At 29.1% G+C, this 27877-nt stretch overlaps 1 protein-coding gene and 1 long non-coding RNA gene across 15 annotated transcripts; one reads left to right on the forward strand and one right to left on the reverse strand.

The window, feature by feature from the left end:
- Positions 1-3718: 3718 nt before the first annotated feature.
- Positions 3719-4753, reverse strand: LOC132947756 (beta-galactosidase-like). Its single transcript, XM_061018000.1, has 4 exons — positions 4675-4753; positions 4177-4514; positions 3836-4111; positions 3719-3778 (listed from the first exon to the last, which is right to left on the reverse strand). Exons 1-4 carry the CDS (start codon positions 4751-4753, stop codon positions 3719-3721), a joined length of 753 nt encoding a protein of 250 aa, XP_060873983.1.
- Positions 4754-11790: 7037 nt separating this feature from the next.
- LOC132946488 (uncharacterized) lies at positions 11791-26304 on the forward strand. Of its 14 annotated transcripts, XR_009664728.1 has the most exons (20): positions 11791-11997; positions 12165-12379; positions 12448-12584; positions 12670-12843; positions 14034-14252; positions 14311-14462; positions 14935-17249; positions 17334-17552; positions 17619-17754; positions 17831-17963; positions 18368-18511; positions 18878-20596; positions 20681-20952; positions 21019-21154; positions 21231-21670; positions 21735-23474; positions 23559-23798; positions 23865-24000; positions 24077-24238; positions 25318-26304. It is a non-coding gene; the product is annotated as an uncharacterized LOC132946488 (long non-coding RNA). The 14 variants fall into 14 exon arrangements; XR_009664719.1 differs by having other exon boundaries at positions 11793-11997; positions 13286-14252; positions 21231-23474; XR_009664716.1 differs by having other exon boundaries at positions 11795-11997; positions 21005-21154; positions 21231-23474; positions 25318-26303.
- The last annotated feature ends 1573 nt before the right edge of the window (positions 26305-27877 follow it).

Below are 27877 nucleotides of genomic sequence, written 5' to 3' on the forward strand. Positions count from 1 at the left end.
TATCGTGACGGAACGGAATTACGAAGAACGTATAAGACAAAAATAATCGTCACCAAGTGGTAGGTATAATCTGCTATGTACTTACAAATCATATTAAATAACATTAATCATTATGTATTTTCTTATTTTATTAGGTATAGGTATAAAAACCTACCTTCCTACTTATAAAACCATTGCCTAATCATTGATTTCAAATTTTAAAAATTATTCTACTATAACAATAAATTAACAGTTGTAGGCAAAGTATTATAATTTAAGGTATTTTTCATAATATCTTAATTTTTGTACACCTATAACAACTGGATTTTAAAAACTACTCTACGCCTAGCGAGTATATAAGTTTGTCTGACAATAAATATTTACATTAAGTCTACCACGTCAACAGAGTAGAAGAACAAAACTTACGTAATTATTTATTATTCCGGCGAAACGCGTTCCCTCCGAGTGTATAATATTGTCTAGTGTCAGAGCTGTGCATCTCCGCCAAGGAAAATGCATATCTCCGATCCAAAAGTTCAGTCTGGACGTATTGAGATTAATGACATTTATAAAAATAGGCACCTAGCTTAATAACCAGAATGGAACGAAATATGTGAGTACGTATTGGAATCGCTGTTCGTCTCAGACGATTGTCATTTGCCATAGATTATTTATAATTATAACCTCACCGTCCTAATCATAGCAAATATATATATGGTCCTAACCGATGGATGATGGATATTTTTACATTATCTTCAAAAAAACATTTATTTGTTTCTATGCGGTAAATTGAATTCAAATTTACAATATAGATAACGGTTTTTTTACTTGGTTTATTAACAAATTCTAATTGATATAAAATAATAATTAAATAAAAATAGTTTTATTGATCCCAATACTTAAAAATAATGTTTCAAATAAAATAATAAAAAGAATTTAAGAAATATTTTAAAATAAAAAACTTCGACAGTAATTCCATATTGGCAAGTGTTGTTTTCTATAGCTGAAAACTGAATAGTTATAGTATCGAACATAATGGGTACGTAAAAAATAGAAATATAAGTAAAATAAATTACCTTTATTTAATTGTATTTAATTTTTTTTTAATAAGTTTTTATAAAATTGACTTCAACCCATATAAATGTTCTAATTTTATTTTTCAATTCGTTGATAATATATGAAACGAATTTTTTGCTTGGAAAGCAATGTCATAGAAAATTCAGAAAATGCAGTTTATATTTAAATCCGTGGCCTAATTATAAATAATAATTTCTGATGCATTGATGCTGAAGATTAAGGGGGTGGACAATCAGTCGTACCGAAATCGAACATCTTAAACACTTAATATAAACAATTTTTCACACACGCGTCATAGTATGAAAATAAAAAATATTTATAATTCATATTTATACCGATTTTCTACCGATTTATGCCGATCTTCTATATTAATAATAATTATAAATATATAGCAATAACAAATCATTTTTGAATAGCGGCCCACCGGAAAGTTCCCAGTATCCCGCCGGCTCAGTCCACCCCTGCAGGTTCATATTGTAACCAAATAATCTATTATAAACACAGTTACTTTTTACAGATATTATAAGTTAAAATTTGGACGAAATTACATATTAAAACCAAGAATAACGATTTTAGTTATTTTGTTGTAATTTAAAAATAGTAGGTATTCGCGGATTTATGAAACTTTTAGAGTATATTATTATAATATATATACACGATGACACTTTCAAATGTAATTTTTTAGGCAAAAATGACTTTATCCTACTAAATTGTATGTACTAATGCCTAATAATAAAATAAATTACTTTAATCTCAATATTATTTATTAGTTAACGATGTCTTTGCTCAGAATCGTTTTTCGTTTGTTCGTTTTGTATTTTAATAATTTATCCATGGATATATTATTATTACTAATAATTATAGTAGGTGTGTTTGTTCTATTTCATTAATTTATTTAATACTATACCAATAAATGTATACGTCCCTAATCCCTATGATATAGAATATAGATATTAGGTGAACAATAGAAGTTAAGTATGTGACACTAAATTAATAGTTACCTATAACTTATAACGTTGTATTTGGAAAAAAAATTATCAGTTATTAATTAAAATTGTATCTTATGACTATTATCAGTTATAAGCTATAACATATATTTCTATAAATTAAACCAAAACATATATATATTAAGTACCTTATATAGGTAAGCTCCTATTAATTATAATTATTCTACGAACAGGGACTGGAAAAACGACGACGACGTTTATATCTCGCGTATTTTATACATTTCTAACTAAAATATGCGCATACAACACTTGGATAGCACATTTTTCGTGACATTAAATATTTATTTTAAGTCTTAAAAGTAAATTTAAGCCCCAAAAGAATATAAAAACAAACTTACTTTAATTATCGACTCTTTCGGCGGAATCCGTGACGTGTGTGAACTGTGACACCCATGAGGAAACGCTCCAGATTACGGAACTTAGAATATTGTAATTTATGAAAAATAAAATTATACGAAACGCAGTAAGTTTTTTGCTCAAATTTTCGTTGCTTATTGAAATTTTAGAATTTTTAATCGACTGTGTCTTCTGCAACGACTTGGAGATTTGCCATAGATAAATAAATAAATTATATAGATATTATACTAGGTACGTCAATATGATGAATCCACGGATATAATATAATGCAACTTTTTATATCAAAGAGTTCCGTGTTAAGGACCAATTTGTTTATTGAAATTTGATATGACAATAAAACCAAAATAGTTTATAATTTTGAATTTGAATTATAATAATATGATATAGGTATTATTTAAATTATTATTTTAGTTTATCAATTTAATTATTGATTAAGGTGGTGAATAGATATCAGAAGCACAATAATTTTTTTATAAGAGTATATTGTATTTTATGAATTATTAAATAAAAATGTGATTACTGGATTTTAGAGTTAACATAAAGCCAAACGTATACAGTAAATTCATCAAATACCATAATACCAACTAGATTTCTGAAATTCTAAGTATATAATTTTAGATTCTGAGCGGATCGATGACTGTATTAATTTTATAATGATGTGTTCTTAATTTTTTTAAAATTTTTTAATTATTTGTATTTATTTGTTAATAATAATTAAAACTTAAATATTAGCAGTAATCTTGTTCCTTTCACAAAATGTTTTTTAATTATTTTTAATTTAATTTACATTTATACGTTTGGCATTTATCCCAAAGTGATCTCTTAATTCAATTATGAATTTAATAGTTACATTCTCGGTTACATTAATTGGATTATAAATTAGAATAAACTAAAGTTTCCAGCTTCTACTACAACATTATTTTATATTTTATTTTATGTTATTAATTTTTTAAATGCAGTCTGCACCTTGTGTTGGTGATTTTACACGTAATATAAAAAATGTATACTAGTGATGAGTAGGTTAGGTTACCAACCTGATTGTTTAATCAAATTATTTACACGATTTCAATAAAAAAATATCTATGAAGTAAAACATCCGCATTTCTATTAACTATAAATTCATAATTGTATGAACTATACATGTTACATATATTTTTCGAAAAAAATATTTGTGTATTGTTATATTATATTATAATAAAATTAATAATTATAGTAAAATATATAATTGCAAGACATTTAATACCTATATCTATAGCCATCTATAGGGTATAAACTACACTAAAAAAGCTGTAAGTATGCTAATAAAATATATGGGGTGTAGTATTAGCTTTCAACCGATTCATAGTACCCACTTGTACCTAAAAAAAAATTTGAACACTCATGTTTCTAAAACTATAACTGCAATGTAACTCTACTTGATCCAGGTAAATGATTGCTCGATCTCTAACCGTGTTCACAGTTAGGTTTACTGGATTTTCAACATTTTTTTGATCATCTGTTAATGTTGTTTCATACATTACAAAACCAGTGTTAATATCTAAGTCCTCAAACGGTAAAGGAACATCACTGATCACTGGTTTAATACGTTGAGCAACCTTTTCAAATATGCTAACCAAAGGTCTTAAATAGAATTTTCCATAGGCACCTTTGGGTGCGGGATTTGGTGATATCTCGTTTGTCACAGCATATTTCTTAAAAATAATTAATTAATAAACCGTATATGTATATTGGATAGTTAACTGTTATTAAAACTCACGGCTTCTTCAAGTGTCTGTTTAATTTTGAAATACTTTTCTGTAGGGTCTACAGCTTCATCCAATGGAGCATTATAATCGTATGAGGTCAACTGTGGTAAGTATCCAATACTTTCTTTGGTGTCATTTGTATTCGCTCCCGATGTGAATCCAAAATTTGTACCGAAAATTTTAAACGAAGCATTAATTGCCAACATTACTTTCATTTGTTTTACAACATCGATGGGGTTGACTATAGATACTGATTCTTGCCAATGAGTTAACCAACCGGGATAGAACTCTGAGTTCACTAGTGGACCTCCTTTTTGAACCTTTCTCATGAAGTCAAAACATTGAGAAGCTAAAACAAACATATAAAAATATACTATAATTCAAATCTGCAATAAATTTAATATTTATTAATTCAATTTTATAAATTGCCACGTCTTTCAGTGTTTTGATGATATTTTTAAATTTTTTCACACATCAAATAATCTACTTTGACTTTTTGTAATACTAACCGTTTGATGAAATTCCAAAATCTACAGTTGCGTATACTTCTGGAATAACGCCACAGTCAAAGTATGACTGACCCCACATCCATCAATTGTAAAAAGCGCAGCCTTATTTTCTATATAACTCCTAAATAAATCACGTATCCATAATTTATACCCGGAATCGAAGGCATAAAAACTTCCATACTCATTTTCTACCTAATGAAATTTATATATATTTTTTTCATCCTTGATTGACAATAGAACATTAAAGATATCTACCAGGCAATCAGAAAAAAATTCCCAAAATATTAAAAAAATAATTTCTGAAAAAATTTCTAACGCTGTATAAGAACAAATAAATGTGGAATTGTGAAAATACAAAAACAAAAATGATTATATATACTTACTCGTTATGAGTTATTACTTGTTAAATTCCTGTTCGGTTTTTAATGTAGTATTAAAATATAATTTTGATCTGCAACATCATATTATGATTCAAGTTATTAACTTTGCTTATTAAAACTGCTTAGTACTGCTTACTTTCAACTTTTATCACTATTTTGTCACTAAGTCAATAACGTTCCGAAAAGTGCAAAAACTAGGATTTACCACATTGTGACTAAAGTGATGAGTACTGACTGTTTTAAAACACTAATACCTTAAATATATCTTTAACATTAATTTAAATATCACAGTTGGATTAATTTAATTATACCTTAACGGAACCAGTACCGGTTTTTCAAATTTTCCTCAATTCTATAAAATTTGAAAATTATTACGAAGTTCAAACTAAAATGTCCCGAAACTTAAACAGAAAAAACTATTCAAAATATTTAGTTCATTAAAGAATGATTATTCATGGGGCACCAAATTATCAATTTTCAAGTCAATACAAAATATTCAACTAAAGTTACAGTACTAAAAATGTTTAAAAAATTCGGCTAGAGTTAAAATTATAAAAAAAAATTGAAGGAAGGTGTTGGCGCCCGCCGGCAAATGCATTTTAGAATACAAAAAAAAATTTATATAAATTATATTGTTGGATTACACATTACAAACATCAAACTAAAATCTCCAAAATCTTAAACAGAAAAAACTATTCAAAATATTTAGTTCATTAAAGAATTATTCAAAGGGTACCAGATTGTTAATGTTTAAAAAATTTGGCTAGAGTTAAAATCATAAAAAAAAAATTGAAGGGAGGTGTTGGCGCCCGCAGGCAAATTGATTTTAGAAAACAAAAATAAAAGTTTGGAAAAAATTTGACAGTAGAAACACACATTACGAAGTTCAAACTAAAATGCCCCGAAACTTAAACAGAAAAAACTATTCAAAATATTTAGTTCATTAAAGAATGATTATTCATGGGGCACCAAATTATCAATTTTCAAGTCAATACAAATTATTCAACTAGAGTTACAGTACTAAAAAAAAAAATTGAAGAGAGGTGTTGGCGCTGTAGTAAACCCAAAAGCCATTATACTATTTTAAATAAAATAAGTAAAATAATAAATTATACATAGTATAATTTATGAGTAGAAACGTAGGTATTAATATAATCCTAAATAACATAATCCTAAAGGGCTAAGTAGATTGCGCACATCTGTTGGTCACTATGTAGCGTACTGTAAAAGAGGGCCTAACAATTGGGAATTATTTGATGACACTATCAAAAAGTCAAAAGCAGTCAATCAAAATACAGTTGTATTGTGTGAGCTTCTGATTTATACAGTATAATAAAATAAATTATCAAAGCATTTGTATACCATAAAATGTACAAATAAAACATTTTGATTAACTGAATTCAAATTGTATAGGTACTACATTCAAATAACTTGACAATAAATTGTTATCTATTTAAAAAAATTCCAACCTCCAAGTGTAACCAATTTTAAAAAATAAAATTTAATAAGATTGTTTACGAAATTTCTATTAAACGTTTGAAAAACTCTGTGTAAAGTTCTAATAAATACTTAAATATAATACTGCAGAAGTGTAATGAGTGGGGAATAAAATACTTCATACCTGTACTTATACAATAGGTGCCTATACCAATGGAGGTAGGAGGTATTTTATGATTCAACCAGCTTCAGCTGCCTGAGAAGAGGCCGAAAACTTATTAAATTGGGATAATAAAGCAAAATTATATGTTGATTTTGATTCAACGTGGATGCGTCTGAGTAAAACTAAAGTTAAATTAATTAAAATATCAAATGGGGAACTTTATTTCAAAATTTTCTTAACCAGAAATTACGTTTCGAAAACCTTTAATTTAAAAATATAAACTTGGTGCAACTCGAATTTAACTTTGTACACAGTTTTGTATTATTACCAAAATTAAAATCTTAGATTTAAAAAGAAAAATTTTTACGAATTCTCAACTCAAAATAATTTGCTAACTTTCGTGATTTTTGAACTTTAAATGCTTATAAAAAAAACGCGCGAAATAGTCGAACGTGGTTTGTTCGCGAACCAGACACGTGCGAATTTCCGGGTATATCGTGCAAATTCGTGCTAATCACGTGCTACATTTTGGTATATCGAGTTTGTTATTATTTTTAATTTTTCACGTTGGGTGGTGCTGGTGAGACGTCTCTCCAGCACCGCACATCATTTTTTGTCATAGAGTTGTATACTTTGTCATGCAAATTTTGGCGATAGTCATGCAAATTCATGCTAATTTCCTGTAAAAAAAAATTGTAAAATTTTTGAATGGGTGGTGCTGGAGAGACGTTCGTCTTAAAAATTCTGGGGGGCTACAGCACACCTAACAAAACTATTAATTTAAAATAACCTATAAACGCCTTATATCTAAATAAATAAGGAATATTTTTTGGAGGGGTCTGAATCGTAGTTGGGGGGTGGGGGCTATAGCCTCCCTCTCCCCTCCCCTGTAGTTTTGCCTCTATACATGGGCCCTATATATTTGGTCGCACACCCACCAATATGTACCAAGTTGCGGCACTGTTAAGTACCTATATTATTAGCTTCTAATAATTGGGACCAGTGCCGCAGAATATGACATTGGAGGTATAATTCAGCCCCCGGCCATTCGAAATTATTATTTTTATTATTTTGTTATAATTATAGTTAGGACTTTGTTTTATATTATAATAAATATTAAATAATAATAATTATGATTCTAATGTATTCATTTTTTTTTTTAATTTTCATATACATATGAAATACTGGGCCCCACTGAGAAAACTCGTGTGGGGGCCCAAATTCATTAGTTTATATTTTTTGATAAAATAATAAGATAGTAAGATACCACTTTGTAAAACACATTAAAATAATAAAAAGTTCCAAATAGTTCGGCCACTGGCCCTGGGGTCCATTGTTATGATTTAACGGGGGCCCGGGGGTTCTTTGCACCCCTAGCACCCCCAATTGTTGCGGCACTGATTCGAACGATTTTACAAACTTATAATCTGCAAATATTTAATAACAACAAAAACATTTCGTCGAACTCTGTGTAAGACAAAAAAATCAGTCATTTATAAAATCGGGAACGCAGCACACCAATTATAAGCGGTGGTAAATTACAGATATTTCGGAATGTCCGATTTTAATTGTTTATACATGAATGACAAACAAACATACATCTTTGACAAAATATGTAGGCTTTTTATGAAATCGATTTTAAATTTTCAAGGACCTTAAAATTGAAATAATAATTGCATTACATTTGTACTTATTTTTGGTACATCTGATTTTAAATCAAAATAGTGATTCCTCAAAAGCATAGTATAGAGGCTAATAAATTCAAATTTTTTTTTCGAAATTACGATCAAACTTCATGAAGTATGTTTATTTTACTACCACTTTTAGAAGTTTTTATAGTTATTCAAACAAGAATATATTTCATTTTTCGCGATTTTTTGACATGTGCGTGCGCGTGCACACTATAATAGGTTAATTTACTACTTACACATAGATATAGCCCAAATGTACATGTCATGTGAATTGCCTAAATATTACTCCTTAAAACATGATACGACGAAGCCGTATCATAAGCACTATGAAGATGTGAATATGTGATATCATGAAAAAATGCTAAGTAAATAGAATTAAAGTACACAGCAGAGTCGGTTAGGTTAGGTTAGGTTATAATACCCACCAATATGTACCAAGTTGCGGCACTGGTTCGAATATAACCTAATCTTTGTAATACATTTTAATTTAATAGTTACACATTTCAAATTTATGACGATTATTGCGCATTTATAGACAGTGGCGTAGGCGTAGCCAGAATTTCTAAAAAAGGGGCCAGTAAAAAATCTTATAAAAATTAAATTTGTATTGTTTTTACTAAAAAAAAAAAAAAATAGAGATAATTCGTATACCTATACTTATTATAATATGACCATTGACACACATTTGAATTTATGGCCCACCACTAGCCGGCTGGGGAGCCAAAATAGTGGTAGGGGCTACGCCCCGGGTTGATCCACTGACATCAACAAAAAACTTAGTCAGTACCACGGGAGAGGGGAGCCCCACCGCGCACAGATACGGCCAGCCGGAGCTGTGCGTGGTGCCCCTCAAGGTTGAGGAGCCTACCTCGGCTGAAACGTGGTGGCTGTGGGACAGGCGCCAGATAGTAGTACATAAACCACAACACCTAGTGGGAGGTCCGGTACCCAAGGTGGCACTTAACTGAGTCATCCCGGCCCTCAGAAAAGGTACGGGCCCTCCGGGGCCCGGTGCTGGTGGTCCACAGACGACCCTAGGCCGTAGGCGGTTAGCCATCGACGCCCTAGCTCCACCTCCGCCCGTAAGTAGCGCCCAGCGCTAAGGCACGGACGGACGGCGGTAGGCGAGAGCCACAAAACCCGGAGACTCCTGACACACATTTGAAGTATTACTTTGTTTTATCTAAAAACCTAAAACTCCTACAATATTATCTACAAACAACTGCGAATCTGCAGGTAAGGCATATAATATTTTATGTTGATTGCAGTTAATACATTCTATGTGCTTTTTTCCATAAAATTATATTGTACGGTGTATTTGATCTAATTCTCGAATACACGATCTCGAGAGCCATCCGAACACCTAGAGGAAGGTAATACCGTAATTTTACTACTCTATAACTTTTACTATTTTAATATAACTATCGACAGGAGTCGTCTTATATTTATCTTATTTCTACGCTATTACAATAGAATCCGCCGTTTATTGGAATCAAAAATGAAAATCCCAAACCAAATATAATATTGAAAAAAAGATGGATTATAAGGTTTATATGTAGAATCAAAATGGCCTAAACCAATGTGATCACATTGAGTGGTACTCACTGTATTATCTGTGACGATCAAGCTCGGATTATAGGGGGGGCAAGGGGGGGCACGGTCCCGGGGCTCATCGATTTTGGGGACCCATCTTTATCCCCAAAATATATTTTTTTAACGCGTCCAATACAGTTTTCAAAAAAAAAAAAATTAATTATTCTAGTAGGTAGGTATAGTAAATAAATTATTATTAATAATTATAAAATAAAATTGTTCTCAATTTTATATCACGAACAATTAAAGTATTAATGCGTATTATACTAAACTTTAGAGGACCATAGTTAATAACCTAGCGCCTAGCGAACCAAAATTGATTGTTTATTTTGACTGTCAAAATGTTCAGAAAAAAAGGTTAACCAGAATCCATCAAAAAATATAGTGGTTACCATTTGAAAAAATAAAATCAATTTTATTATCTGTATACAACTGCGTGTTTAAAAATGTTATAAAAAAAATTGTTTGTTAAAAATAAAGAAACACGTCTTTTTTTGTTTTAACGAAATTCCATATCATTGATTCAAAATTGTTAAAAAAAACCCGTGTACAATGACATATTATGTACAAAACTATACAATAATATAATAAAGTCATCGATATATTGCAATGATACAATTATTTTGAAGTTAACGTTGAAAGGGGCCCCACTAAGTGTATGATGTCCCGGTGCCCAATTGATCCCTAATCCGGGCTTGGTGACGATATAATCATTATTTTACCATGAAAAGATAGTACATATAGTGCTTATACTTATTTACTATGTCTAAGGACGTACTGATATAAAATCAATAACAAAAAAAAAATACGGCCGATGGGGGAGGGGGGCATGGCCCTTATCTCTCCCCTGGCCACGCCGCTGTTAGGCCTAACAAAACTATATATCATCATGATAGTATAATTGCCAAATATCACGCATGTAAATTTTGGCAATAACAATACCTATAATTATACCAGTACCTTCTATATCCACCTGCCAGACTTAACCGTGTATGTTTGAGCCACATATAGATTTTATATAAATACAGGACTAGGTCCATATAACAAATTTAGAATTAGTCTACCTCACACACTTGTAGGACTTAGTTGGTCGTGGAGCAAGCCCTCCACGTCGCCGCCCGCCTAAGTCCATTCCCAGTACTTTTATATAGTGTTGACATTAAGCTAATTCCTCTGGCAGATGCTTTTCGCTCTGTCCTCAAACTATTATATATTTAACTCAAATTTATAATTTTAAACGTAATGAACTACTTACACTTGTTCAGTGTATCACTTGTCACTTACCAATCTCTCCTTTGAAAAACCTCTTCAACATCAACGTCGTCGAACTTAAAATTATAAGCATTAGTGTCCGGGATCACTACAACGCGAACAACACTGCGTGGGTCGTCAGTGGTCATGTACTAGTCCATTTCGAGTTCACTTTTACAACTCTGTAAAATGTAATCATAAATAAACATATATACAGAGTGTCCCGTGAGGATTTACCCATTGCGATATCTTCTGAAATAATGGATATATCATAATCACGAATAAAGACGTATATCTTAATTCGTGATCATAATTCTGGTTTTTATGTTTAGCTGATTTGATAATAGTTTCATAACAGGTCGATTCACTCTAATTTTTTTAACTAACGGTGCTAAATGTGATCTGCCGATCGTAAATTTGGTGTACAAGACGGACACAATAAAATGTCCGTATTACGCTTTAGGTATGTCCTCTTAAACCGAGGTCATGGCGACAGCGTTCCCGATGTTCCGGGGACGTCGGTAAAATTAAAATGCCCGCCACATCGCCCAGAAACACCACCAATAGATAACCGTTCTCACTTATCACTAAGATAGTAATAATTGTTATCAAATAAATAACAACACAATAATATTTTTTTATTGTTCGCTGACTTTTGAATCATTCGATTATTTGAAATTTGAACAGAAGTACAGACTACATTCGTGCAGAGTTGTATTCATACGTTTTATTAAAAACTTGCCGTGCACAAGCGTATTATTTTTAGTAAAACATCCAAAGTATCGCCACATTGCCTTCATTTTCATTTGTGAGTATTATTTTCTAGTTGTGGCAGTTATATTTTCTTAATAATACGGAGTCAGTCTCATTAGCTAGTTTGTTCACGAATATAGATTTCCAAAAAAAATAAAACAGAATTAAAAAATGTCTAAAAATCTTCAAATTAAATAATAACCCAATTTCTATCTGTCATAGAATCTGCGGTACCTAATCATTTCACAATCAGTGATTGTAAGCAAGGCTCAGTAAATTAGTAGATATTATGGCCAGAGACTGTCTCAAAACATAATCCAAACCACTTGTCTGGGATAGAGAACAGCAAAGTAAAATAAACACTATAAAATAAATTTTAATAATTTTCATCAACATTAGTATTACTCTGAACACGACTAGTAAATCGCATCTAAGAGGTAAAATCGTTTAACATAATTCATAAATTATAGGTATTTATATATTTCTTACAACTTGACGTTTTCAGAAAATTGTGTTTCTCCAACGATGTGTTAGAAGAAAATGAACGATTAAACAAAGAATTTGGAGACGTCACAGTTTATGATTTTAATTCACCTAGAAAAGCCTTAAACACTTAATAATGTCTAATCCACTCACACTTATGTAAGTATATTACTCAAGTATCCAATTTTAAATGTTTGTCAAAACCAAAAGTCACTTAATAGTTTATCATTTTTATTTCATACAGTGGATTATACTTATATTGGTTTTCAAAACTGAAATATATGATGTACCCCACATACAAGGAACTAGGAAGTCGAGCCAATATATTGACAATTGTTCAGACGTTGACTTTCTTGAAGATAATTCTGCCGGTTCAGATGAAGCCACACAATATTCTAGCGAATAATGAAACTTAAAGGTGAGAATATTGTTGATAGGTTTTCATTCTAAATCTATTTTTCTGTGCCATTAACTAACATATACCCACCTGTTCACGGGACACATTGTATAATATCTAATTGTGTGCGTGGACGTATAATTTGTATATCGAAAGGGCTCAGCTTGTTTAGTCAAAATATATTAATAAATAAATAATTATATGTTACTATCTTAAAATATCCATGACTTGTTTTAAAAGTAAAATAAAAATAAGTTCTTTCCTATAAGGTTCATTAAAAAATATTTTTGCCTTTAAGTTTGATTGTAATATTATGTATATTATGTTATCACTCTAATATTAAGACTAGGTAACAGTACAAAATTGGATCTACTGTATTCACATTTGTATGTTGCTCGTAGTTCAAAGAGAGAAGACAAATGGTGCATTGACTGACATATTTTAACCAAGTTTTAATGCTTAGGTATTACAATTGTGCTGAGCAAGAGCCAAGAATCCAATTTTAATAACACAGAGGGCCTCAACATAACATTTAAATTGCAAAGGAACACATAACTAGTTCGGACTTTGGTATCTTTTCTGAAGGGAAATTGAATATAGTTGGATGCATTTAACAGGTCAAAATTAAAAGTTCCTAGTTGGTTCCAGAAACCTTTGGAGAAACAAAAAGATAATTAAGGAAAAATGGTTATTTTAACGCAACACCAATTCTTGACAATGATTGATTTTGTTTTATTGGTGTAACTAAAAAAAATAACTATAGATACATGATTTGTTAACCGAATATTCCTATTAGCATTTTCTATTCACCATACAAATTACCATTAATAAAAGTTCTTTGCTATATCAAAGACTTTGAAAATGTAATATAGGGATCCTTATAGTTTCTATAATATGTGTTCAAAAATATACAATATAGCCACCATTTTTCATAAGCATTTAAAGTTCACATTTCGACAAAATTCATCAATGATTTGCAAATTATTTTATAGTTATAAATGTATAAATTGTTAAATTGTATATTTAGCTTATGCTTATACTATATAATATGCTTTTATTAAATCTGTTTTGTTTTCAAGCAATGGTTATTGCTTGATTTCAAAGTTAATTATAAAATACTCTGCTCAAAAATTTAAATATTTATTTTCCAAATTCATACTAAAAACATTGTTTCACATATTTTATTTTATTATTTTTTTAATGTTCTTTAGAGTTTATACACAAATTTTGCCCGTCTCTTATTTAAACAATTGGTTTAAAAGCCACCTCAAGCTGTTACCACACATGCCATTTGTGAATCCGTGACTAATGAACAAGATTTGTTGACAAAGGTTTACCTGTTAGGATGGTTGGCTTGAACTGTGGAAATGATGGCCATATATATTGAATTTGTCGCTGATAGGCTGTTAAGCGAATTGGGGTGTCCTACAGTACGTACATTTATTGATCATTCTAATAATCAAATTTAATTAAATGTGTAAATTATAGTTTTACAGGTCGTCAAACTCGTTTCTATTTACAACAAGAAAAGGCAAACTTCTTTAAAAACGAGTAGGCGATTACCAAAAACCTTCAGTTGCTGTTATTAAAATTCTTCAACTATCAACAATGGATATAATTGATGAAGACTTTTAAATTAGGTATATTTTAATAGGTACCTATTTCCTTTAATTTGTAATTATTTTTCCTGTGTTTCCCTCCACCATCCATCAGAAAGTAATTAGTTACTTTATTGTACCAAAAAAAACCTAAACCTATTATGGTGATAATAGATTTTAATATTTTCTGTTAGTTTTGTTTTTATAACTATTGTTAATAAAAAGTTCTTTGCTACGTCAAAGAGTTTAAAAAATATCTAATACGGAGATCCTAGTATAGTTTCTATAATATCTGTTCACAATCATAAGAGATACATACCCACCATTTTTCATAAGCATTTAAAGTTCACGTTTTGACAAATTTCATCAACAATTTGCAAATTCTTGTGTAGTTAAAAATGTATTAAATGTTCAATTGTATATTTAGATTGTGCTTGTAGTAAAAATTGATAAAAATTGATCATAGTAATATTATTTTGCAAATTGAATTAAGTATGTAAATTATTGGTTACAGGTCGTCAATCCCATCTACAACGAGGAAAGACAAACTTCTTAGTATAAGATACTAACGTGCCTATTTCCTTTAATTTGTAATTGTTTTTACTGTGTTTCCCCCCACCACCCATCAGAAGGATTAATTAGTTACTTTATTTTACCAAAAAAAAACTATACCTATGCACTCTGGAGTTATGTTTGTGAATAAAATTATTTTGTCAATGACTTATTTAAGAAAACTTTATTTTTAAATTTTATAATAAAAAAGAAAAGTAGGAATTTGAAATCATTATAATATCATAATTTTCATTTTTGTTTGTATTTATAGTCTAATTTATAGTTTATATGTATTTTAAAATTTAGAAATACATGACTTATGTGGTAATGTGTTGTAAATTATTGTCATACTTGCAGCAGTTGTTTGATAACATACTAAATAAGAAATTATTACTAGGTGGATAAGAAAAAAAATAAATTATAATCTAATATAAGATATAACTGTAGGCATATAAAACAATTAAAACATTTTGTTTTTCGTGTCTATGGACTTAAAACTAATTAATTTCAACTTTTTAACTTAATTTTTTCTGTGTTTATTAATTTAATCTATTTTAATATGATTAGAGTGCGGATTCGTATGATTTTACATATTATATATTCTGGTTGATGGTATAAAATGCTAATAGTGAGCACATAATTTGTTTCCCGACCATAAGGATTTAAACTGTGAATCTTTTGGGCTGCATAATACAACAGTTAACTAACTTTTTCATTTCGAGGACTTATTAAAGATTTTAATCGCAAATATCTGTGTTTTTTTTTGGACATTTTTGAATAAATTACTGTTGCAATATTGATATTTTTCTATATGAGATAAAGAAATCTAATTTGCTTCATGTCATTCCAATTCCAAATAAATCAATTTTTTTTGTTTTTTTTTTTTGCAATTATTCCATTAGTGGCATTTTAATTTTTAATATATTTACTATGATGATAATAATAAAATAAATTTATTTTAATAAATAAGAAATTAAAAAACACCATTTATAGTAGTGCATGACAGTAGTTACAGCTCTGAAATTTTTTATTTGGATCAAGGTTAGAACCACTGGAATCATATATATATTTAATTTTCGAATAAAAATATACATTTGTATGAATTTCTAACTGCAAATTGGGTTTTCAAATTTACGTGATTTATACGAATTTTGTCGAAATTTTAACTTCAGACGCTCGTAAAAAACTACTGTGGATTTACGCTAGACTTTTTTTTAATTTCCACCAACAACAAAATACGAGGAACGTCGTAGGCGTATTACATCCTCAAGTTATTGGACCAAGCGAAAAATTTTTTATCGTCAAAAACTAAAATAATCGAAAATTTCATTTGCATACCTTGACATGAATATAAATATTTTGAAAATGTTATGGTTTTAAATTCTAATATAAACAATCAGTGGAGATTGCATGTATCTACAGTAATTTATTTTAGAGTAAAACCACTTACAAGAAAAACCAAAACCGATTTTACGTAAAAATGCACGTTTTCCTTAATTTTTTTTTGTTTTTCCCGGCGCTTTTGGGGCCTAGGTACTGTTAATTTCCGACATCCCCTATGCGCCTACTACATTCACTTTCCCACCGGAAAAGATGAAAACCTAAGCATTATTTCGACTACTTATCGTGTACACAGACACAAAAAATAAAAATGTATTACGCAGAACGTACATTTGCTAATAGTTTCAATATAGGTCGATTCACTCTAATTTTTAAACTGACTGTGCTAAAATAAATGTGATATGCCGATCGTAAATTTACCATACAAGACGAAGACAATAAAATGCCCGTGTTACGTCTTAAATCGTGGGTCATGGAGTTGCATCGTTCACGAAATTTCGGACTTCGGTAAAATTTAAAGCCCGCGATTCTGTCTTATTACTATGATAGTAATAATTGTCATCAAATAAATAACAACATAATATTATTATTTTTTCGTTTGCCGGACTTTAAATTAAAACTTCGGACTTCGATAAAATTTAATGCCCGCCACCGACCAGAATTTCCTCCAATTGGTAATCATTCTGCCTTATCACTATGTACCACGAAATAGTAATAATTGTTATCAAAAAAATACATAATAATATTATTTTTTCGTTTGCCGACGTTTGAATCACTCGCGAATCGCGATTATTTGAAAATTTGAACGAAAAATACAGACTACAGTCGTACAGAGTTCTATTGATACATTTTAGTACAAAATCACCATGGATAAGTGTATTCTTTTTAGTAAAACATCCAAAGTATCGCCTCGCCACATTACGTTAATATTCATTTGTAAGTATTATTTTCTAGTTGTACTGATAATATTTCTTAATAATATGGAGTCATTCTAATTTGCTAATTTGTTCACAAATATAGATTTCCAAAAAATCAACGAATTAAATGATTATCCCAATTTCTACCCGACATAGAATCTGTGATTCTAAACAATGCTCAGTAAATTAGTACACATGGTCAGAGGCTGTCTCAAAACATAATCCAAACCACTTGTCTGGGATAGAGAAGTAAAATAAATTTTAGCCATTTACGGCAACATTGGTACTACTCTGAGCACGACCAGGAAATCACATCTAAGAGGTAAAAACATTTAACAAAAATTATAAATTAGGTATTTATATATTTTTTACAACTTGACATTTTCAGAAAACAGTGTTTCTCCAACGATGAGTTAGCAGAAAATGAACAGCGAATAAAGGATTTGGAGGCCTTACAGTTGATGAGTTTAATTCGCCCAGAAAAGTCTTCGATACTTAATAATGTCTAATTCACACACACTTATGTAAGTATATTGCTCAAGTGTTCAATTTTAAATGTCTGCCAAAACCAAAAGTCACTTAATAGCTTATCGTTTTTAGTTCATACAATGGATTATTGTTTTCTAAACAGAAATATATGATGTACCACATACAAGGAACTAAGAAGTGGAGCCAATGTGTTGACAATTTTTCAGACGTCGAACTATGAAACTTAAAGGTGGTAATATTGTTGGTAGGTTTTTATTCTAAATCTATTTTACTGTGCTATTAACTAACATACCCACCTGTTCACGGGACAAATTGTATATCTAATTGTGTGCGTGGACATATATTTGTCTATCGAAAGGGTTCAGCCCGTTTAGTCAAAATAAATTAATAAATAAATAATTATATGTTACAATCTTAAAATGCCCATAACTTGTTTTAAAAATAAAAAAACAAATACAATAAGTGCTTCCCCATAGAGTTCGTTAAAAAATATTTTTGCCTATAAGTTTGATAATAATATTATGTCATATGACTCTAATATATTAAGTCTAACAGTACAAAACTGGATCTACTGTACTCACATTTGCATGTTGCTCGTTGTTCAAAGAGAGAATACAAATGGTGCACTGACATATTTTTAATTTTTAGGTAATACAATTTTGCTGAGCAAGAATCCATTTTTAATAACGCCGAGGGCCTCAACACATTTAACTTGCAAAGAATCACGTAACTAGTCTGGACATTGGTATCTTTTCTGAAGGGAAAGCACATCTGGTTGTATGCTTTGGACAGGTAAAGATTGAATGTTCCCAGCCGTTTTAAAATACATCGGCAAAAAGAAAAATATGATTATGTTTTTGACAAAACTGGATTTTCTTTAATTGGTGTAACTAAAAAAAATACCTAGGTATAGATACATAATTTGTTCGCCAAATGTTCCTATTGGCAATTTCTATACGCCATAAAATTTTTAAAACAATTTTACTCCTTTTGAGCTAGTTATGGGGATAATACATTTTAATATTTTCTATTTAAGTTAAAAATGTAATAAATGTTCAATTTTGTATTTAGCTTATGCTTGTAGTAAAAATTGATAAAAATTGATCATAGTAATATTATTTTGCAAATTGAATTAAGTATGTAAATTATTGGTTACAGTTTGTCAATCCCATTTACAACGAGGAAAGACAAACTTCTTTGCAAAAATAGTATGCAATTACCAAAAAGCTCCAGTAGCTGTTATTAAAATTCTTCAACTATCAACAATGGACATGATCGATGAAGACTTTTAAATTAGGTATATTTTTATACGTACTATTTCCTTTAATTTGTAATTATTTATCCTGTGTTTCCCTCCCCCCCTCATCACCCATGAGAAGGATTAATTAGTTACTTTATTTGACCAAAAAAAACTATACCTATGCACTCTGGAGTAATGTTTGAAAATAAAATTATTTTGTCAATGACGTATTTATAATTATAAGAAAACTTTATTTTAAATTTTATAACAAAAAAGAAAAGTATTTAAAATCTTTATAAATTATACTATCATACTTTTTATATTTGTCGTATTTATAGTTTAATTGTAATTTAAAATTTAGAAATATATGATAAATTTGTTGTAATTTTTTGTTATACTTAATTTTTTTTTTAATTTCCTGTTAGTAACCATTATTTTTACATACTAGATAAATTCTTACTGAATAAGAGAAAATAAATTGTAATATAATGTAAGATTTGACTGTAGTAAACAATAGACATATAAAACAAATTGTTTTTTGTCTGGATAATGCAGAACTTAAAAGTAAACCTTGTGATTAATATGTTAATTTCAACTTTTTAATTTAATCATTTCAGTTTTTATTAAATTAATTTCTTTACATTTTATTATGATTAGAGAGCGGATTTTTGTATGCATTTGCATATTTATTCTGGTTGATCTTACACTATGCTGAGTGACCACAGAATTTGTTTTTATGACCATAACGATTTAAACTGGAACTGCTGCATATTTCGATAATTAACTCATTTTTATTAATTTAAGGACTTATTTTATGATTTTAATTGCATATTTCTTTGTTTTTAATGGATATTTTTGAATTGAATACTACTGCAATATTGACAAAAAAAAAGATAAATGTCATTATGGAATTCAATTTTGTGTTTTATAGTTATACACTTATACACAGTACCCATATTGTATTTATATTTTATTTGCATAAAATATTGTTTGGCGCCCAAAACAGAATTAATGCAACTTTTCATACTACCTTAGGTTGCTGACATGAATAATATAATATAATGTAAAGGCCATCTCTATACTAAGAGAATAGGGGTACTGGGAATTTCGACCTCCCCAAAGCATCAACTGGATTCACTTTTCCACCGGAAATGATGAGAAGCGAAGCATTATTTCGACTACTTATCGTGCACACAGACATAAAATAAAAAAAAAAAAATTACGCAGATCGTAAATTTGCTAATATTTTCAATATAGGTCGATTCAATCTAATTTTTAATCTAACAATGCTAAATGTGATCTGCTGATCGTAAATTTGCTATACAAGACGGAGACAATAAAACGACCGTGTTACGTCTTAAATCGCGGGTCATGGAGCAGCGTTTCTGACTTATCACTATGTACCACGAAATAGTAATAATTGTTATCAAATAAATACATAATGATATTATTTTTTTCGTTTGCCGACGTTCGAATCACTCGCGAATCCCAATTATTTGAAATTTGAACAGAAATACAGACTACAGTCGTACAAAGTTCTATTGATACATTTTAGTACAAAATCATCATGGATAAGTTTATTCTTTTTAGTAAAACATCCAAAGTATCGCCCCGCCACATTACGTTAATTTTCATTTGTAAGTATTATTTTCTAGTTGTACTGATTATATTTCTTAATAATATGGAGTCAGTCTAATTTGGTAATTTGTTCACAAATGTAGTTTTCCAAAAAATCAACGAAATAGAAGAAAATAATGGCTAAAAATCTTTGAATTAAATGATTATCCCAATTTCTACCCGACATAGAATCTGCGGTAGTCATTTCACAATCAGTGATTGTAAACAATGTTCAGTAAATTAGTAAACATGGTCAGAGGCAGTCACAAAACAGAATCCAAACCACTTATCTGGGATAGAGAAGTAAAATGAATTTTAGTCATTTACGGCAACATTGGTACTACTCTGAGCACGACTAGGAAATCGTATCTAAGAGGTAAAAACATTTAACAAAAATTATCAATTAGGTATTTATATATTTTTTACAGCTTGACGTTTTCAGAAAACTTTGTTTCTCCAACGATGAGTGAGCAGATAATGAACAGCGAATAAAGGATTTGGAGGCCTTACAGTTGATGATTTTAAATTGCCTGGAAAAGTCTTAGATACCTAATAATGTCTAATTCACACACATTTATGTAAGTATATTGCTCAAGTGTCCAATTTTAAATGTCTGCCAAAATTAAAAGTCACTTAATAGCTTATCGTTTTTAGTTCATACAATGGATTATACTTATTATTGTTTTCAAAACAGAAATATATGATGTACCACATACAAGGAACTAAGAAGTGGAGCCAATGTATTGACAATTTTTCAGACGTTGAAACCAAACGTCGAGCTATGAAACTTAAAGGTGGGAATATTGTTGATAGGTTTTTATTCTAAATCTATTTTACTGTGATATTAACTAACATACCCACCTGTTCATGGGACACATTGTATAATATCTAATTGTGTGCGTGGACATATATTTGTCTATTGAAAGGATTCAGCCCCTTGAGTCAAAATAAATTAATAAATAAATAATTATATGTTACATTCTTAAAATATCCAAACTTGTATGAAAAATTAAATACAAATATATTAAGTGCTTCCCCATAAGGTCCCTTAAAAAATGTCATATAGGCTGTTAAACGAGTTGGGATGTCCTGCAGTAAGTACATTTATTTATCATAGTAATAATAATTTTCAAATTTAATTAAATATGTAAATTAAAGGTTTACAGATTCTCAAACCCGTTCCCATTTATGGATCTTATATCTCAACAAGGAAAGACAAACTTCTTTGAAAAAAGAGTTGGCGATTATCAAAAACCTTCAGTAGCTGTTATTGAAACTCCTCAATTGTCGACAATGGACATAACTGAACAAGACTTTTAAATTAGGTATATTCTGATAGCCGCAGTATTTCCTTCTATTTGTGTACTTATTTATTCTATGTTTCCCCATCCACCACCCATCAGAGGGTTATTAGTTACATTATTTAACGAAGCCGCACTATGCACTCTGAATTATGTTTGTGAATAAAATTATTTTGTCAATGACGTATTTATAATTATAAGAAAACTTTATTTTAAATTTTATAACAAAAAAGAAAAGTATTTAAAATCTTTATAAATTATACTATCATACTTTTTATATTTGTCGTATTTATAGTTTAATTGTAATTTAAAATTTAGAAATATATGACAAATTTGTTGTAATTTATTGTTATACTTAATCTTTTTTTTTTAATTTCTCGTTAGCAGCAGTTATTTTTACATACTAGATAAATTCTTACTGAATAAGAGAAAATAGATTGTAATATAATGTAAGATTTGACTTTAGTAAACCTTGTGATTAATATGTTAATTTCAACTTTTTAATTTTAGCATTTCAGTTTTTATTAAATTCATTTCTTTACATTGTATTATGATTAGAGAGCGGATTTGTATGCATTTGTATATTTATTCTGGTTGATCTTACACTATGCTGAGTGACCACAGAATTTGTTTTTATGACCTTAACAATTTAAACTGGAACTGCTGCATATTTTGATAGTTAACTCATTTTTATTAATTTAAGGACGTGTTTTATGATTTTCATTGCATACTTCTTTGTTTTTAATGGATATTTTTGAATTGATTACTACTGCAATATTGACAAAAAAAAAGATAAAAGTAAATAAGGAATTCAATTTTGTCATTTATAGTTATACACTTATACACAGTACCCATATTGTATTTATATTTTATTTGCATAAAATATTGTTTGGCGCCCAAAACAGAATTAATGCAACTTTTCATACTACCTTAGGTTGCTGACATGAATAATATAATATAATGTAAAGGCCATCTCTATACTAAGAGAATAGGGGTACTGGGAATTTCGACCTCCCCAAAGCAACAACTGGATTCACTTTTCCACCGGAAAAGATGAGAAGCGAATCATTATTTCGACTATTTATCGTGCACAAAATAAAATAAAAAAAATTACGCAGATCGTAAATTTGCTAATACTTTCAATATAGGTCGATTCACTCTAATTTTTAATCTAACAATGCTAAATGTGATCTGCTGATCGTAAATTTGCTATACAAGACAGAGCACAGAGACAATAAAACGACCGTGTTACGTCTTAAATCGCGGGTCATGGAGCAGCGTTCACGAAACTTCGATAAAATTTAATGCCCGCCACCGACCAGAAGTACCTCTAATTGGTAATCATTCTGCCTTATCACTATGTACCACGAAATAGTAATAATTGTTATCAAATAAATACATAATAATATTATTTTTTCGTTTGCCGACGTTTGAATCACTCGCGAATCGCAATTATTTGAAATTTGAACAGAAATACAGACTACAGTCGTACAAAGTTCTATTGATACATTTTAGTACAAAATCACCATGGATAAGTGTATTCTTTTTAGTAAAACATCCAAAGTATCGCCCCGCCACATTACGTTAATTTTCATTTGTAAGTATTATTTTCTAGTTGTACTGATTATATTTCTTAATAATATGGAGTCATTCTAATTTGCTAATTTGTTCACAAATATAGATTTCCAAAAAATCAACGAATTAAATGATTATCCCAATTTCTACCCGACGTAGAATCTGCGGTGATCATTTCACAATCAGTGATTGTAAACAATGCTCAGTAAATTAGTAAACATGGTCAGAGGCTGTCTCAAAACATAATCCAAACCAATTGTCTGGGATAGAGAAGTAAAATACATTTTAGCCATTTACGGCAACATTGGTACTACTCTGAGCACGACCAGGAAATCACATCTAAGAGGTAAAAACATTTAACAAAAATTATCAATTAGGTATTTATATATTTTTTACAGCTTGACGTTTTCAGAAAACTTTGTTTCTCCAACGATGAGTGAGCAGATAATGAACAGCGAATAAAGGATTTGGAGGCCTTACAGTTGATGATTTTAAATTGCCTGGAAAAGTCTTAGATACCTAATAATGTCTAATTCACACACATTTATGTAAGTATATTGCTCAAGTGTCCAATTTTAAATGTCTGCCAAAATTAAAAGTCACTTAATAGCTTATCGTTTTTAGTTCATACAGTGGATTATACATATTATGGTTTTCAAAATTGAAATATATAACTAAGAAGTGGAGCCAATGTATAACAATTTTTCAGACGTTGACTTTCTTGAAGATAATCCTGCCGGCACAGATTAAGCTGTACAATATTGGAGTGAATTATGAAACTTAAAGGTGAGAATATAATTAAAAGATTTTTATTTTAAAGCCATTTTATTTTGCCATTAATTAACATACCCACATGTTCACGGGACACATTGTATAGTATCTAATTGTATGAGTGGACAAATATTTGTATATCGAAAGGGCCCAGCCCGTTTAGTCTATGTAAATTAATAAATAAATAATTATGTGTTAAAATCTTAAAATATCCATAACTTGTTTTAAAAATAAAATACAAATAAGTTATTCTCTATAAAATTCCTTAAAAAATATTTTTGCCTATAAGTTTGATAATAATATTATGTTATATATGACTCTAATATATTAAGACTAACAGTACAAAAATGGATCTACTGCACTTGCATGTTGCTCGTTGTTGAAAGAGAGAAGACAAATGGTGCACTGACATATTTTTAACAAAGTTTTAATTTTTAGGTAATACAATTTTGCTGAGCAAGAATCCAATTTTAATAACGCAGGGCCTCAATATATTTAAATTGCAAAGAAACACGGAACCAGTTTGGACATTGGTATCTTTTCTGAAGGGAAAGTGCATCTGGTTGGATGCTTCGGGAGAAAGAAAAACATAATTAAGGAAATATTATTATATTTTTGACAAAAATTGATTTTCTTTAATTGGTGTAACTAAAAAAAATACCTAGGCATAACAAAAGTTTCTATTGGCATTTTGTATACGCCATACAATTTTTAAAACAATTTTACTCTTTTTGAACTAGTTATTGGGATAATACATTTTAATATTTTCTATTAGTTTTGTTTTTAAAACTATTGTCAATAAAAAGTTCTTTGCTACGTCACAGAGTTTGAAAAAGTAATACTATTATATCCTATTATAGTTTCTATGATATCTGTTCACAAATATAAGAGATACATACCCACCATTTTTCATAAGCATTTAAAGTTCACATTTTGACAAAATTCATCAACAATTTGCAAATTTTTGTGGAGTTAAAAATGTATTTAATGTTCAATTGTATATTTAGCTTATGCTTATAGTAAAAATTGATAAAAATTGATCATAGTAATATTATTTTGCAAATTGAATTTAACATGTAAATTATTGGTTACAGGTCGTCAATCCCATTTACAACGAGGAAAGACAAACTTCTTTGCAAAAACAGTATGCAATTACCAAAAAGCTCCAGTAGCTGTTATTAAAATTCTTCAACTATCAACAATGGACATGATCGATGAAGACTTTTAAATTAGGTATATTCTTATACGTACCTATTTCCTTTAATTTGTAATTATTTTTCCTGTGTTTTCCCCCCTCCCCTCATCGCCCATCAGAAGGAATAATTAGTTACTTTATTTTACCAAAAAAAACTATACTTATGCACTCTGGAGTTATGTTTGTGAATACAATTATTTCGTCAATAACGTATTTATAATTATAAGAAAACTTTATTTTTAAATTTTATAATAAAAATGAGAGGTATTTAAAATCTTTATAAATTATACTATCATACTTTTCATATTTGTTGTATTTATAGTTCAATTGTATTTTAAAATTTGGAAATATGTGACTAATGTGTTGTAATTTATAGTTATACTTGTCATGTTAAGTGTGTCTCGCATGATAACTAAACACTAAGTTGTTCGGTGTTTATTAAAAACTTTATTTATTTATTTTAATTACATTTTATGAATTATTTTATTAAGATTAGAGCGTGGATTTGTATGATTTTGCAAATTTATACTGGTTGGTGATATGGTAAGTGAGCACAGAATTTGTTTTATGACAATTAAGATTTAAACTGTGAATCTTTTGGGCAGCATATTTCAATAATTAAATAACTTTTTTATTTCAAGGACTTATTTTATTATTATAATTGTATATTTCTGTGTTTTTAATATTTTTTTAGACATTTGTGAATTGATTACTATTGCAATTTTTACATTTGGGGTTTAACTGTTTTCTCATACCATATGCTTATTATTTTTTTTAAGAGATAAAGAAATCTAATTTTTATACGTGAATTAGTTTCATGTCATTCTGTTTCTAAATAAATCAATTTTTATTGCTTTTTTACAATTATTCCAGTAGTTATTAGTTTTAATTTTTAATATGTTTATTGTGCCATAATAATAAAAGAAATTTATCTTAATTAATCAGAAATTTAAAAAACGATTCCTAGTAGTGCATGACTGCAGCTCTGAAATTGTTTGTTTTGGTCAGGGTTAAAATCTCTGGAATCGTATCTATATAAAAATACGTAGGTATACATACATAATATTAAGTACTGACTAGTTACTATTATAAAACCACAAAAAAGCATTTAATCAAAAATACAAAATGTATGTTCTGTAGCATAGTTTAAATGAGATATCTCGTGGATCATAAACATAATACAATATTATTCATAATAAATTATTGAAAAACAAGTTCAACGAACGTATCTGAAGAACAATAACATGTCAGTATGATATAATGTTAAGCCTAACGAAAGTTTTTCACAATTTTTGACGATTTGTCTGCCTGCCGGAAACAGCATATAATTATTCTCTTTTCGTTTTCCGAAAAATTCTTTTGATGCTTTCTTTTTATTATAGTATGTACCAAAAAAATTATTGAATAATCATTAATTATAGAAAGAAATTCAAACTAAAAATTCGGGATTATATGCAGAACATTTAAAATCCAGGTGTTGCGATTTGGTGATATAATAATTAATCTATATTTTTAAATTACTATATATTAATGGAAAAATCATACCTTTATCGAATTTGTTCCAATTTTTTTCTATAAGACATTTCAACATCAAACATGGTACAACAAAATGTATAGACTATGGTTAAAAGTTAATACATAATATTATTTGATAATAACGAATTGTCTGCTTAAAAACATTTATTTAAGTAATGATGTTTATTTTTAAAATATCATTACTGCTGTTAAGTTAAGTATTTTTGGTATTTACGGTGGAGTAAAATGTGGTTTGGCTTGTGAGCAACCACACTCTATCGGTGAACGAAGTTGCGATAATCTAAAATGTAATGATTATGGTTAATATTGAACACTGCAGTAATGTACCTATTTTGCCTATATAATAATACGCCAGGCAACACTTTATGCTTACACAAACTATTTACTGCTGCAGGTAGGTACATATTAATATATTATTATTTATATATTTTTTATACCTACAGCTCAATTTTTTTTAGTATTTATTACGATTTTCAGCGTAGAATATACACGTAGATTATATTTAGGTATAAAATATTTTACAATAATTATAATATATTTAATTAAATTTTTTATTATAATATAACCATCACTTCTATTAAATAGGTTATCAATCGTTATGAAGACTTAACTAATCCAGAAGGACTGTAAGAACTAAAAAGTCTAGAACAAAGATTCAAACTCCGCTTCTAAATTCTGAACATTTTCAGAAACGGATTTTGAATCATGATTGAATATATGATTGTAAATTGTGACTAATATTGGGCATCAGCTGTTACATCATCTGCCGTATAACATATTATTAAAGGATTTGTTTAACTATGCATCATTATAAATATGCGAAACCCATGTGCGTGTGATTTGATTTTATCGTTTCTATTTCACAGAGAAAAATTTCAAAGGTTGGTTAATCTTTATAATATAATATTTTGGCTGGGTTTTTA

Source organism: Metopolophium dirhodum, chromosome 6 (genome assembly GCF_019925205.1).
Source record: "Metopolophium dirhodum isolate CAU chromosome 6, ASM1992520v1, whole genome shotgun sequence".
NCBI classification, from domain to species: Eukaryota; Metazoa; Arthropoda; class Insecta; order Hemiptera; family Aphididae; genus Metopolophium; species Metopolophium dirhodum.

What these genes read in the sequence shown, in the direction of transcription:
- LOC132947756 (XM_061018000.1), bottom strand. Translation starts at nt 4,753, where the DNA reads ATGTGGGGTCAGTCATACTTTGACTGTGGCGTTATTCCAGAAGTATAC. An exon ending in TTTTGGAATTTCATCAAACG is followed by an intron (nt 4,515 to 4,674) that starts GTTAGTATTACA and finishes TGTTTGTTTTAG; the next exon opens with CTTCTCAATGTTTTGACTTC. An exon ending in CAATCATTTACCTGGATCAA is followed by an intron (nt 3,779 to 3,835) that starts GTAGAGTTACAT and finishes ATTTTTTTTTAG; the next exon opens with GTACAAGTGGGTACTATGAA.